Source organism: Sitodiplosis mosellana, unplaced genomic scaffold (assembly GCF_009176505.1).
Source record: "Sitodiplosis mosellana isolate CC-2019 unplaced genomic scaffold, AAFC_SMos_1.0 Smas_scaffold_1519, whole genome shotgun sequence".
Classification (NCBI taxonomy): Eukaryota; Metazoa; Arthropoda; class Insecta; order Diptera; family Cecidomyiidae; genus Sitodiplosis; species Sitodiplosis mosellana.
Window position 1 is genome coordinate 1 of NW_022596761.1, and position 14,195 is coordinate 14,195.

Here is a 14,195-nt window from a genome sequence, read left to right on the forward strand (position 1 = left end):
GCATAAAGTATGAAAAAAAGTGATTTTCTTCGCTGGCTCTTGGTCTAATATTCGAAAGATGCAATGTGCCGAAAACCGAAATTTTTTTGATATGATGGCAGATTTGTTCGTCAAGAAGTGAATTTGCCTTGAGCCAAATTTCATCGAATATTTCAAAATGCAATGGTTGGGTGTACACTCAAACTGGTTTGAAGGAGCTGCTGAATACACTCCGTATTTTCGGAAAGTTTAGTACGATTTTCGGAAAGTTGAGTTCGATTTTTGTATGTTTTAGGACGATTTTAGTTTTACCCGTTATGTTGCTTGTTTTGTTCTGAATGGCTAACAGCTGGTTTGATGTATACATACGCTTGTTGTGTATTGATGTCATGTACCCCTGTTGCACTGGTTACTTCGATTGTGTACGCTGCAATATGCATCTCTTTTTACGCCGTATAAAGCATAAATTGAAATCTCGATTGAAAATTCTGTAAAACATGTGTTTCTTCAGAGCGTTGATTTGTTTGAAAGCACAAAAATCACAATGTCATACATCATACGAATGTTCAATTTTGGGTGTATATATTTTTTGTTATGATGAGTATCAAATGTCGGAAATTTCGCGATGAACATTTTCGACGCATTTATATCACCAGCATTAGTTTGTCTCGACGGATACTTTCCACGGAGTTCTACAGGCTCTGGATTTTTCTTCACATTTTTCATTGCTCGAAACAAAGTCGATCGATCGATATTCAATATGTTTCCCACAAACGATGAACACACTCGTTGTTTATTTCCATCTTCATCGACCAAGAAATACGTCGAAACTAAATTCCTCTGTTTCAAATTTACTTTCGGATTGAATTTATATTTGACTGGTCGCTTAAATATGAGTGATCGAAGAAATTTCGTTTTGGCAGACCAATCAAATAATTCGTTGTAGTATTTATCAAAATATTCTTTATGTGTGGCAACATCGATCTTTTTAGCACAATTCAAACGGCAAGTACATTGAACTTGCGGACTGAACACTTTTGCTTCGATTATTCTTGATGGATCTGAACTGTTTTGGTGTTCCTTTCCACTCTGAACGAGTCGTTTTCGAATGGCAGATTTGTGTTCAGAGGGATTGCGTGTGGGTTTTCGAGTCGTTGGTCGACGATATTCGTCTCCATTCTCTGTAAATAATTACACAGTGATTCAAATTATAATATCGAAGCATTGAAGACCTCAATTGCAAAAATTCAACATAAAATCATATGGAACGATCGTTCACAAAAAAAAAACAATAAAAAAACAATTGAAAATGACTCTTTCTGACCTTCTTGGTCTGAATCCATATTCCTTCAATCGTGACTGTACATTGGATAAAGCAACAGTAATGCGAGTGTATCGTGAAGAAAGAAACTAAGATAAGAAAAAAAATGAAAACACCAACACTTTTTTATGCATTTCATGTTTTTTTAAACATTCAATAAATATAGAATGTCTATCAGTGCACGTTTAGATTGAATTTTGGGAGCTACGCAAAAACTATAACGAATTTCATAATGTTTGCAATCACTTTTGTATGACACGAGGCACGAACGGCAGCTATGAGTGTGCACGCGCGCATCGCTTACGACGTGTCTCGTGTGTTGTATACGCTTCTCTGTCTGGTTCCGTGTGAATGAAAGAGACAAACACTGTGTACGAGAATCGATACATGAACGAACGCGCATCACAGCGAATATGCACGCAAGCAACAGCTGCTGTCGAACATATCTGTTCACCAGCAGCAAATATATATGCAGCAGTTTCAATGCCCTGCATATTGGTAATAATGTTTCAATCTAAATTTGTAGTTAGTCACAAATTTGAATTAAACATAAAAACAGAATCTGTTTTGGAATTAAAAAATCTAAAGTTTTGGAACCCCATGGAGAAAAAAAATAAAGATAGTACCTTTTACATTTACAATGTACGTTTCATGTAACGGTAAAAATGAAAAGTGATTGCAAACATTGTGAAATTCGTTGTAGTTTTTGCGTAGCGTACAATCTTTAAAAATTCAATCTGAACGTGCACTGATAGAAATTCTATATTTGTTTAGCATCGAAAAGACATATGAAATGCACGAGAAAAAAGTGTAAGTGGATTCATTTTTTTTGTTATTTTAGTTTCTTATTATTATCTACGACAAACTTATCACTGTTGCCTTATCTAATGTACGTACAGTCACTAATTGAAGGAACATGGATTCAGAGCAAAAAGGTGAGAAAGAGTCATTTTCGATTGTTTATTTATTGTTTTTTTTGTCGACAAACGTTCCATATGGATTTTTTTCCGAATTCGTTTGAAAAACTATCATTCAAATGTCGAAAAAAAAATTTGCAATTGAAATGTTCAGTACATCGACATTAATTATAATTTTGTGATCATTACCAGATAACGCACACAAAAATCGTCAAAAAACACGCAAAAGGACTCGGAATCCATCTGAACACAAAATTGCAATTCGAAAACGACTAGTTCAGAGTTGTTTTTGTTGTTTTTTATTTGTTGAAAAGAAACATTATGATTGAACTGGTTTTTTGAATTGTGCTGTGTTTTATGTTGGATTTTTTGGTCGTACATGATGATCCGCACGATATATCACTTTCCATGTAGTAATCCATACGATGGCTCTGGTTTTGCTTCTGGTTCTTTCGTCAGTTCCAGTTCAAAGAGGAGTTCCAAAGTTTCGCATATTGCTTTCGCCTGTTGCCATTTTTCACCGAAGACATAAAGCCCATGGTCTAATACCAGAATACTGTTCACATTGGACTCATCCGTGGCCGCTTTCACAATATCGCCAACATCATTCTTTGCAATTATTGGAACTATGAGATTTTCCTCTTCTGCGGAACCGCTCGCTTTTGCTCCGATGATGCCTTCCAAATTCTTTGTGATCTGATTTTTCTTGAAAAGAAAAGAGTTGAAGATTTTTTTTCCCAATTATTCGCAAGCCACTGAATATGTGTGTACAACGGTAGAAAAACCATCTGGCAAAGGGAAAACACCAGAACACATGTCAATATTGGTTGGAATGTCTTCGATCGCAATTTTCGCTACATTTGTTGATTTGGGTAATTGCCCGTTTAAATGAGATGGCATGAAGTAAACAAATCCTTCTTTCTGTATTGCGATGCTGCCGCCGGTCCCGTTGAACCATTTCTTTTGGTAAAAATCTTGATATTTGCGGTAAATAACCCATTTTGGACCACTATCTTGCTCCAGGACTTTATTCATTTTTCTGCTCAAAAACTGCTTGTAATGACGCGGGATGAAGATGCAAATGCAAAATGTTGGAGTGGAAAGCAGCATCAAAGCAACTCCAAGCCATCAAGAATAATCGAAGCAAAAGTGTTCAGTCCTCAAGTCAAATGTGCCTGCCGTTTGAAGTGTAGTGCAAAAATTGGCGTTGATCGTCAAAGAGCAATTTCCGATCATTTCTATTTAATGAAGGAATGGACACAGAAGACTTTGTATTTGAGATCTCTTGTGCAAAGAAATATCGTTAAAGGAAACCTTAACCCCATAATTTCGCACAAACCGATTTTTTTCATGTAAATACCATTTAACAGATTCAAGTGAGATCAAACATCTAGTCTGTTTATCGTTGGTGTCGAAGTGTTTGGGAATCTCAGAAAAGACGATCAAGAGCTCCATGAAGAATGCTGAAAAAAATCCGGAATCTAATGAACGCCGTGGAAAAAAAAGTTCTTTCAAATACAAGGCACATGATGTTGATTATTTGAGACAGTTTATTAAATCCTAGGGGTTTCACGCAAACTAGAAGGCCGAAGATTTTACTAAATAGCTGGGAATAAAACCATTTTATGTGTAAACTATAGATATTGCTTCTTTTTATTCATAAACTCGAATTTTTTAGAATTTTTTGAATCTAAAAATTCTGGAAGCGGGTTTTGGTGGATCCTCAGGATGGACCAGGGCATTGTCAAACCCAGTCTGATCCATCCTGAAGATCCACCAAAACCCACTTCCAGAACCGGGAGCAGTTTTAAACGATCCTGAGGATCCTCCAAAACTCACTTCCAGAACATAATTTTCAAGGTGAATGTTGAAATATTTCGAAATAATACGGATTTTGGTGAATCCCAGAGAATGTGAGAGAAAAGAGAGAAATATTGAAATTTTAGATGAATTTTAAGTTGCGTGAAACCCCTAGATTAAATCGTATCCAGCACACGAATCACATTATAAAGTGTCAACGCCAAATTTCGGCATATTTTTAATGCTGAGTTTAATCTCAGTTTTGGTCGCCTCAAAGTCGATACCGAAAATGCTATGAAATCAATGCCAAACGTTTATCGAACATTACTGGTTCAATTCGAACGAATTAGAAAAGACGCAGGCCAATCATGATGCAATAGTAAAAAAAACAGGAAGTGAAATTAGAAAATGTATTGACCATTGAAAATGCCAGAGAGTAAAGTAGAAGTATTGACATTTGATTTACAAAAGGCTTTGCCGGTGCCTTTCATTTCTACATGTGATGCTTACTATAAACGACAACTGTGGGTTTATAACCTTTGCATCTACGACAATTTTCGAAATATCGGATTTATGCATCTAAGGAATGAAACCGTGGCCTCCAGAGGTGCTCAAGAGATGGCTTCTTGTTTGTTTAAATATCTTCTGAACAATCTGCGACACGACACCGAAAAACTGATATTATGTAGTGACACATGCGGTGGACAAAACAGGAACATTAAGATGACAGTTATGCTTATGAACTTCCTTGCCAACGAATGGAAACACGCTAATCTTAAGTCAATAGAACAACATTTTTTTTTGTTTCGGGACACTCAAACAATGCATGTGATCGATGTTTTGGTACGATAGAAATGCAAAGAAAAATTACTGAACATATATTTGTTCCGGAGCATTGGTACAATTTGATTTCGCGAGCTAAAAAAGATGAGCCAAAGTTTGTCATCGTAAAAATGAAAAGAGAAGATTTTTATAGCTCACAGCAACTTGAGAATTTGATAGTAAATAGAAAAAAATCAGTCGATGGGAAAAAGTTAATTGGCTCAAATTTCAAACCATTATTTATGATCGCAATAACCCTTTCATTTTGAGTATCAAAGAGTACAGTGCGGAAGAAACATCCACGATTTTGATTTCATTGAGCAAGAAAAAAACCCTGTAAAGTTTCCGCAAATAGAGCTCTTGTATGAAGAGAGTCGAAAGATTTCCGGCAAAAAGTACAAAGATTTGATTCACTTGATTAAGTACACTCCCGAGCAATATCACGAATTCTACAAATCGCTGAAACATGGGGCTATAAAAAAGAAAACAAACGCGCAAAAATACGAAGAGGATGAAAGCGACAATGAAAAGAAATAAATGTAAACATACTTACGTCTGATCTGAAATTTACAATAAAATCAAATGTTAAAGATTAAACAAATGATTTCTTTTTTATTCCGTCAATTTCAATGTAGCCGCAGAATGTATGAAGCGATATTGAAAAGATGAAAACAAATGTAAAAGAAAACAGAAAAAAATAAAAAAATAAAAACAAAAACAAAACAAGAGAAATACTAAACAAGAAGATGAAAAAAATACATTGGGAAGGATTAATTATTTCGATTTTGACAAAAAATGAATTGATGCGATTATGTCGGCTGCGGGTCAAATCCTATTCGGGTTGGACTGAAACAAACCGCGAATATCAAGTCCATCCACAATGCTGGATTCTCTTGTTTAAGAAATTAGATTTACTTTAATTTTTTTTGGTAAATAAAGCGAACCCAACATGCGTGAAAGCAGTTGGTGCCCCAAAAGGGTGATTCAGTTAACAAATAAAACGATGTGTTTCATTTATCTTATCATTTCAGCAATTGGCGAGAACTTGGTGATTGCCGGAAAAGTGTCGGAAATCAATTGTTGTTTTGTAGGTTAGCTTTGGTTAACTAACCTACAGTTTACTCAGTTAGTTTGTTCGGTTAGTTGAGTTAACTGTAGCTAACCTACGGTAAGCTTTGAATTTTTTGAAGTTAACTATAGGTTAGCTACAGTTAACTCAACTAACTGAGGAAACTAACCGAGCCAACTGTAGGTTAGTTAGCTGTAGCTAACCTACAGTTAACTCAACTAACCGAGGAAACTAACCGAACTAACCATAGGTTAGTTAACCAAGCTAACCTACGGTTAGCTAAGAGAAAAAACCGAAAAAAATCGAAAAAATTAGCATTAAAGCCAATTCTATTGTTACTCAATATACTTTCAATGAAAAAAAACCAATTTAGCAGGCCCGTAGCTAGACGGGTGCACGAATTTTTTCAGCCACCCCAAAAATAATTGTCATCTCAAAAATCAAAATGCGGAATAAAATCATCCTAATGAATTCATTTAGAGAGCCGAAAGTGAAGTGCTTGAATATGAATAATCGTGAAGCAAATATAATTCATGGAATTGAAATTAGAATGAGTTGCATTACGTTCTTCAATAGTATTAGTCAAAACGAAAAAAAATAGCCGAACGATACACTTCCAAACGAATTGCCGAACGACTTCTGAATTTTGTTTTATTCCATCTTCTATAATGACTTGATATTGAGACCTATAAAATCATTCTCGATATGCTTTTGTTTATATCGAATATTTATCGTCTGCGACATTTATTGTTTACATATATTGCACGCCATTCAAAAGCCAAAATTCATTCTCATGCTCTTATTCTTGAAAAGAGTTTCAGATTTATTGGAGCCAGCCAATAAATTGCATCAGTCGCGAGAAATGAGCTACGTCAGAGCAATGCCACTGATTGATTTGGTCATCGCGGACATAAAAATGTTACAAAATAAAAAAAGTTTCAACGAATTTGAAACTAAAGCAACTGAATTTATGGTTGAAAATGATTTGCCGCCAGTCCAAGAAAGCCGAAATCGATGACATTTGAAGAAAATTTTACATTAAATCAAGGGAAAATTAAGCCCAGGATATTAAATATCAAAAATTTCTTTTGTAAAATTGAAAATTACGCGTCACCCCAAAAATTGGTCATGCCACCCCATACAATCAATCCTGGCTACGGGCCTGCAATTTAGAAAAAATAATTTTGTCAACTCTTTGAATTCATTCTTTATCGCTTATAAATAAATGCGAATTCTTATTTGTGTTCACTGCACAATATTACGCATTACTTTCGAACAGAGGCTCTGTTATTGTGTATATTAACACGTAAGTGATAGTAAGTAAGAGATAGCATGAGTTTTCGCCGTCCGAATAGGAACTTCGGAGCTGGTTGAATGATGTCTCAATGGGAAACCATCGATTTTATTTATGTGAGCTTGGGTGCAGCGGATACATTATTTTCACCGAATTCCGCTCGGAAATCTGAGTTTCGGCCATGTGTAATTTGGCCATATAAACCAATGCAATTGAATAATATTATCAAATATTTACACATGGAAATATCTCGAATCATCTTCGGATGAAAGAGAAAAAAATAGCACGCCAATTCAATCGGAAGCTGTCGTACGCATAAACACTACAGTTTTAAATGCTGTCGCAGTCTCAAAATCACAATTTGTTTGTAAACAAACGGATGAACACAGTCGAAACAATTGCTGTTTAATAGGTGAAATTGGTGATAATTATTATGGAAGGAAGAAAAGGTAGTATTAAATTGTCTTTTTAACCCCATAGAAAGCGAGAGCGCGCGCGCCGAGCCTTTCTATGGGGTTAAAAAATTCTTACTGCATATAAAATGTCACACTATATACAGTGAACTTTGAATATTCACTGTATATAAAATGAGACACTATATACAGTTAACGTAACAAAAGTTCACTGTATATAGTGTGACATTTTATATGCAGGAAAACTCACTGTATATAGTGGCTGCCAACAAAGTGCCACAAAGTAAGTTTCGGCTTTAAACTGCAACATGATTTTTTATGTTGCACTTTGTTTCTCACATTTGCTTTGTGTCGCTTTGGTTCAAAAACTTGCGTTGTTGCTTTTTGTTCGTAGGCAAATGCCATGCTTCGATTCAATTCTCAAATATTCTTAGGGAATTTTTTTGTCGCAACGGTTCATATATATATTTGGTTATACACATAGCGTTTCATTTGCTATGCGTTCGTATACACATTTTGCAATACTACATAATAACTATAATAATGTAAGTAAGACATACAGTATGCAAAAGGCTAATGCGAATTGAATCATGAAATTTGTTATAAAATTTAAAAGGCTATCATGTGCTATCATATTCCGCTTGAATCGCTACAATCGCCACAAACAAAACCGTTATGAGTCTGACTTTTTTTCAATACAAAATGATCCGTGAACATCTTCTAATGAAAAAAAGTTAGAATAAAATTGTTAATTCCGTTTCTGAACACACAGTTTATTAAAAAAAAAATTATTTGCATAAGTAAACTTAGAAAAACTATAATTATTCCACTGCAAATGATTTCCATTTGAAGTTCGAAACTTCGCAATCAACAGCGCTATCTTACGTAAGTCAACGGATATACACTCCAGTCGCCATATTGACAAGTGACAAGTGACAAATGTTTTGTCGTTTCACATTTCAAGTGGGAATCGTTTGCAGTGAAATAATTGTAGTTTTTCTAAGTTTTATTGATGCAAATAAAATATTTTTTATAAACTATGTGTTGAGAAATTGAATTCACAACTTTATTCTAACTTTTTTTTATTAGAAGATATTTTTAGATTATTTCGTATCGAAAAAAAATCAGATTCATAACGGTTTTGCTTATGGCGCTGGTAGCACTGCGAACTTGTTTTTTCGTTCAACATCAACCGACTGAAATGATACCTAGCGGATATGCTGGCCCTTTAAATTTCATCTCAAAATCCGCAATGGTCTTTGTATGCGAACGCATAGCGAATGAAGTTCTACACCAAGGGGGAAACTACTACTACCGCATAATTCATATTAATACAATTTAGTACAACACCAATTCTGATAAATTCCAAAAATTTCTGCGCAATTCAAATTAATTCCAATCAATTCCGATGTTTCTAAGTCAAATTTGATGATGATCAACTTCAAAAATTGCAAATATAGGGTCATTTAGTATCTCAAAGGAATGCTTAAGCGCATAGATGTTCAATCTTATCGAAATAACTTCAGATAGGGCGTTTTTAATTGTACATAGGTTTCACTTCCAATTCAATATTTCACTTCAAATAGGTAAAGGCTTTAGGATACATAAAATATTTTCAAAATAGAAAACAGAGCTAGAATTGAGTCTTGTAGAGCAAGTCAAATTTGTTCTGGAAGTAAAAATCTTCAATGTGCATTCAACTGAATGGTAAATGTCCCTATATTTGCGATATTTTAAGTTGATCATCACCAAATTTGACTAAGGAACATCGGGATTGATTGGAATTGTTTTGAATTGCGCAGAATTTTTTGGAATTTTTCAGAATTTGTATTGTAAAGGGTGACCCAATAGGGATGATAGTTTTTCCAATAGGGATTGCTCGGCAACTGTCAAACATTTTAATGACTTATAGCTGTCAAAATATTCAGTACGTAGGTAACTATTTATATTTTGCGCCTAACCAATTTTTAGTGTTGCCAGATGCAAACTGGAACTTCCATTGGAAAATTTGACATTTTTTAGGAATAAATACGTTGACAGATCGAAAAAAAGTTTGCCCCTTTGGTTACACCAGCCCTTCAAAGTGTGGTCCTACCCCATTTTCATACAAAAAAAGTTTTGACGAGTTAGCCATACTGAGCACCTTCTGAGGACAACTTGAACTGCCATTGTGTTGCTTATTGATTGTGACTAACAAACACATAATTACTGGGATCCGGCCATACTTATTGTCTTCACAATGGCAATGAGTAAAAATCCCTAAAATTTCCCATACAAATGGACCACACTTTGAAGGGCTGGTGTAACCAAAGGGGCAAACTTTTTTTCGATCTGTCAACGTATTTATTCCTAAAAAATGTCAAATTTTCCAATGGAAGTTCCAGTTTGCATCTGGCAACACTAAAAATTGGTTAGGCGCAAAATATAAATAGTTACCCTCGTATACTTTGCCATTTCATCATGCATCGTTTCACGCTTCCCGATCGTTTAGAAATTATTAAAAAATACTATCGAAATTCCGGTTCAGTTGTGGCTGTTGTACGTGAATTTAGTCATGAGCTTGGTCGACATCACCACTTCAATGACCAGGTTGTTCGTCGCACTGTGGCCAAATTTGAACGTGAGTTTACTTTATTGGACCTTAAGCCACCGACCAGAGCAAGGACAGTTCGAAGTGAAGAAAACATAGCCGCCGTAGCGGCCAGTCTTGAAGAGAGCCGTGAAACGTCGGTTCGACGTCGTTCGGCTGCTTTGGGCCTCTCCAGAGAGACAACACGGCGCATTTTGCGATTGGATTTGGGCCAGCACCCTTACAAAATGGTGATGACTCAAGAACTCAAGCCAGAGGATCACCAACAGCGGCGTGACTTCGCTAATTGGGCGCTGGAAATGTTGGATGAAGATCCCGATTTTGGCCAAAAAATCATCTTCTCCGATGAAGCTCATTTCTGGCTGAATGGCTATGTAAACAGCCAAAATTGCCGTTATTGGAGCGACCAGCAACCAGAACTGTTCGAAGAAGACAAAATGCACCCAGCAAGATTGACCGTTTGGTGTGGTTTATGGCATGGTGGCATCATCGGACCTTATTTCTTTCGAAATGAGGAAGGAGAGACCGTAACCGTAAATGGAGACCGATACCGAGCGATGTTAACCGAATTTCTGTGGCCAGAACTTGACAACATCGATCTCACCGAGATGTGGTTCCAACAAGACGGCGCCTCATGCCACAAATGCAAAGCATCAATCGAAGTTCTGGAAGAGAAGTTCGGTGAGTGGATTATTTCACTCAATGGTTTTGTCGATTGGCCGCCGCGCTCATGCGATTTGACACCTCTCGACTTCTTTCTTTGGGGGTACGTCAAGTCATTGGTCTATGCCAACAAGCCAGCCACTTTAGAAGCCCTCGAAGCCAATATCCGTGATGCCATTGCTGCAATAACGCCACAAATCCTGGATCGGGTCATCAAAAATTGGACCGAGCGAATGATGAGCTGCAAGCGAAGTCTGGGTGGGCATTTGAATGATGTCCTGTTCCATACATAATGGCATAAATGTAGCTTCAAAATAAAGCCAAAATCAATTTGATATCTCAAGCCGTTTTTGTTTTATTTAATTTTTTTTTCCTATCAATCTTATTGGGTCACCCTTTACTAGATTGTATTAATATGAATTACGCGGTAGTAGTTGTTTCCCCCTTGTTCTACACACAGGGAAGAGTGGTTCAGATTTTTGGTACAAATTGATATTTTTTTTCGTAAAAAAAGTAAAATTAAGATATCTTAAACAAAATATATTTTCTTCCATACAATTTTTGTCTGAAAAAAAAAATCCATTGTAAAAAAAATCTGACCCATTCCTCCCTGTGTGTATGCATTCCCTTGTAGCAGAACTATGTAAAGATATTTTGTGTGCACTGTGCAGTGTGCGCTTGTGTTTTTGTTTGTCAATTCGCTGATTTTACGCCCCTTTCGATTTCAGCAAAATGTGAATGAAAGAGAATCTTTTTTCAATTTTAAGCTCTGACATAGGCGATTCGAAACAAACACTGTGAAACCGAAAAAATGGTTTGATCAAGAGCTCAAAGAAATGAAAATTAAAAAATTAAAAAAATATCAAAATTGGATAACAAACAAAAGTTAGTTGATGATAAGTTTGTTAAAGTCGTTGCGGGCTATTGCTCGCTGAGTTTGTTGAAAAAAGAATCAAATGAAAAAAACGTTACCAAAATCAATTCTCGTGCCTATCAATTTGAAAAAAATTTATTTCGGAGCGATATAAAAACTAGTTGGAAGAATGCAAAATAAGTGAGTTGAAATCGCTCCGAAACGATTTTCCAAGAAATTGTTATCACAAGTTTTGTGTTCGTTTTCGTAAGGAGAATTGCCTTTGTTAAAGTTTTTGTATTTGATGAGTTTAACGAAATGAAACAAAAAAAAATTGAACCATTTTTTTGATAATTAATTTTTTCCATTCTTTTTTTCAAGGATCAAATTGTTTTCTTTATTTTGATGTCGAAAAATATACATTTATTCCTCCAAATTTCAAACAAATAACTGTTTGATGCCACCAACAGAAACTACCAATCGGTTCTATTCATATTGCTTTGGATCCAATCTATATATGAATAGACATCCACATGGCTCCTCTTGTTGTCTACAGATTATCAGATGACACATTAAATCTTCAATATACAGAATAAATCTCATATTGTCTCTCTTAAAAGCTGCTTACCTTTATCACACTAAAATGCGAAATAAAATCGAATTGTTCAGTGTGCAATGAGAGATTCTATTCAGTGTTTTACCTCTTTAGTGTGAAATGAGCTTACTCCAACTACATATTCACCAGAAATCATTGGAAATCCTGTAATTTTTAAATTACAATGAAATGAATTAACTAGTGAATTATATATTCAAATCAAACCAATTAAATGTTTTACCATAATCAACGCAATGCAATACTCGGTTTGATTTAATGCTGATATGGTTAACGCGGGATTTTTCTATATATGCGACTGCCTCTCCAATTTCCAAAACCTAAAATTTTTTGTTATGAAATTATAAAAAAAAAAATCCACTGAAGAGGACCGATTCTCCAAGTTACTTTTTTAATTCCCACTCCAGTTACTATGACTGTACCATGGCTAAAATAGTCTATTGGTAGTCTAATTGGTTGAATGGTATCCGATAGTTGAATCTGATCTTTTGTTCGTAAAAGACCCAAATCAACGACATTATTGGAAAACTCCGACTGAGATATTGTCATAACGCCACCCGGTTTATTTTTATATTTTTTCCATGTTTCATGGTATATATAATGTCCAATACCAATTTTTGTACCGCCCGCATCAGCGTTTACCGTTCCAATATAAACCTCACTCATATGATCTTCATCACAAGCAACTGCACAATATCCGGATGTCAATATAAACTGTTTTGTAATGATGGATCCACCGCAAACCAATTTTTCTTTTGTGCAATAGAATCAAGATATGTGACAATGTATAAAAATTATTTCAAGTCATTCTTACCTCTTTGATCATTTGAAGCTGATATCAGTGCAATATATGACACTTCTTTGATGTCAACTATATTGCCTCCTATTCGACGTACAGTTGATGCAACAAAGATATATAATATCAATGCCACTTTCATGTTGTATTGATTGAAACAATTGAAATGTTCGCTCTTAATCGTCACTCGTTTGAATGCGGTTTTCAAGTTTCCTCAATTATAACCCTTTCTTCAGATGAACTCTATCTTCGAAGTAGGAATGACGAAAATGCATATACAACTTGAATGCTAGTCTAGTTTAATTAAAGCAAAAACAAGCAATTCAAAGTAATACTTGACTAATTAATTAAAAAATACTCTCTGATATCAGCTTTGCTGTGTGTTTTACTAATTACTAGAAATTTCTTCTAATTCGAAAAGCAAGGTGAAACAATTGTTTATGCATGAATTTTATATTGCTAATGGGAGCGGACTATATACTACTACGCATTAAATTTTCATGCAAATGAGTTGTTCTTAGCGCACATATGCATTGAAAATTGCGATTAAATTATATTACATCACAGTCATTTAATGACTGACTTTTTTCAAGTGACTTTAATAATTGAGCAACGAAACGAATTAGCTGGTTGCTTATGGAAAACTACTTGATTTTGATAATGTAAAAAACAACACGTACGCCATCTTCTCCAATGATGTAGCTCTATTGAACTATGCATAATTTGGCGCGCATTTGTCATTGAAAATGACAGCAAACATTCTAACTTTCTTTTTTTCTGCAACTGTTGAATGTGTCACAATGTGACACTGTCACATCGTATCAAAAGTAAGTATAGTTGTTTTTCTTTTTTTTCAATCATTTTACAACAATGCTTTGCGAACGTTTTTTTTTTTTGGTTATTCAAAGCAGTTTTGTCATTCCACACTAGAATAGAAAAAAAAGATTATTGTTTAAAATTGTCCGAAAATGAATTCTAAGTCGAACTATGAATTTTCAAAAATAGGTTCGAATTTCGAAATGATAATTTACGAAATTCAAATTGAAAAATATATTTATAATTTCA

The 14,195-nt window shown here is 35.0% G+C and overlaps 2 protein-coding genes across 4 annotated transcripts; both read right to left on the reverse strand.

The window, feature by feature from the left end:
* Positions 1 to 2,616: 2,616 nt before the first annotated feature.
* LOC129571177 (methylthioribulose-1-phosphate dehydratase-like) lies at positions 2,617 to 10,069 on the reverse strand. The gene is made up of 2 exons (XM_055450941.1): positions 10,052 to 10,069; positions 2,617 to 2,913 (listed from the first exon to the last, which is right to left on the reverse strand). Exons 1-2 carry the CDS (start codon positions 10,067 to 10,069, stop codon positions 2,617 to 2,619), a joined length of 315 nt encoding a protein of 104 aa, XP_055306916.1.
* Positions 10,070 to 12,084: 2,015 nt separating this feature from the next.
* LOC129571176 (uncharacterized) lies at positions 12,085 to 13,391 on the reverse strand. Of its 3 annotated transcripts, none has more exons than XR_008688224.1 (5): positions 13,149 to 13,391; positions 12,722 to 13,086; positions 12,558 to 12,654; positions 12,350 to 12,481; positions 12,085 to 12,271 (listed from the first exon to the last, which is right to left on the reverse strand). XR_008688224.1 is itself a non-coding variant. In XM_055450940.1 (5 exons), the coding sequence occupies exons 1-5, from the start codon at positions 13,270 to 13,272 to the stop codon at positions 12,233 to 12,235; spliced, it is 684 nt and encodes a 227-aa protein (XP_055306915.1). In that variant the 5' UTR covers positions 13,273 to 13,391; the 3' UTR covers positions 12,085 to 12,232. The 3 variants fall into 3 exon arrangements, 2 of the variants coding, with proteins under 2 accessions (XP_055306915.1, XP_055306914.1); XM_055450940.1 differs by having other exon boundaries at positions 12,423 to 12,481; XM_055450939.1 differs by having other exon boundaries at positions 12,085 to 12,359; positions 12,423 to 12,481.
* Between the last annotated feature and the right edge of the window lie 804 nt (positions 13,392 to 14,195).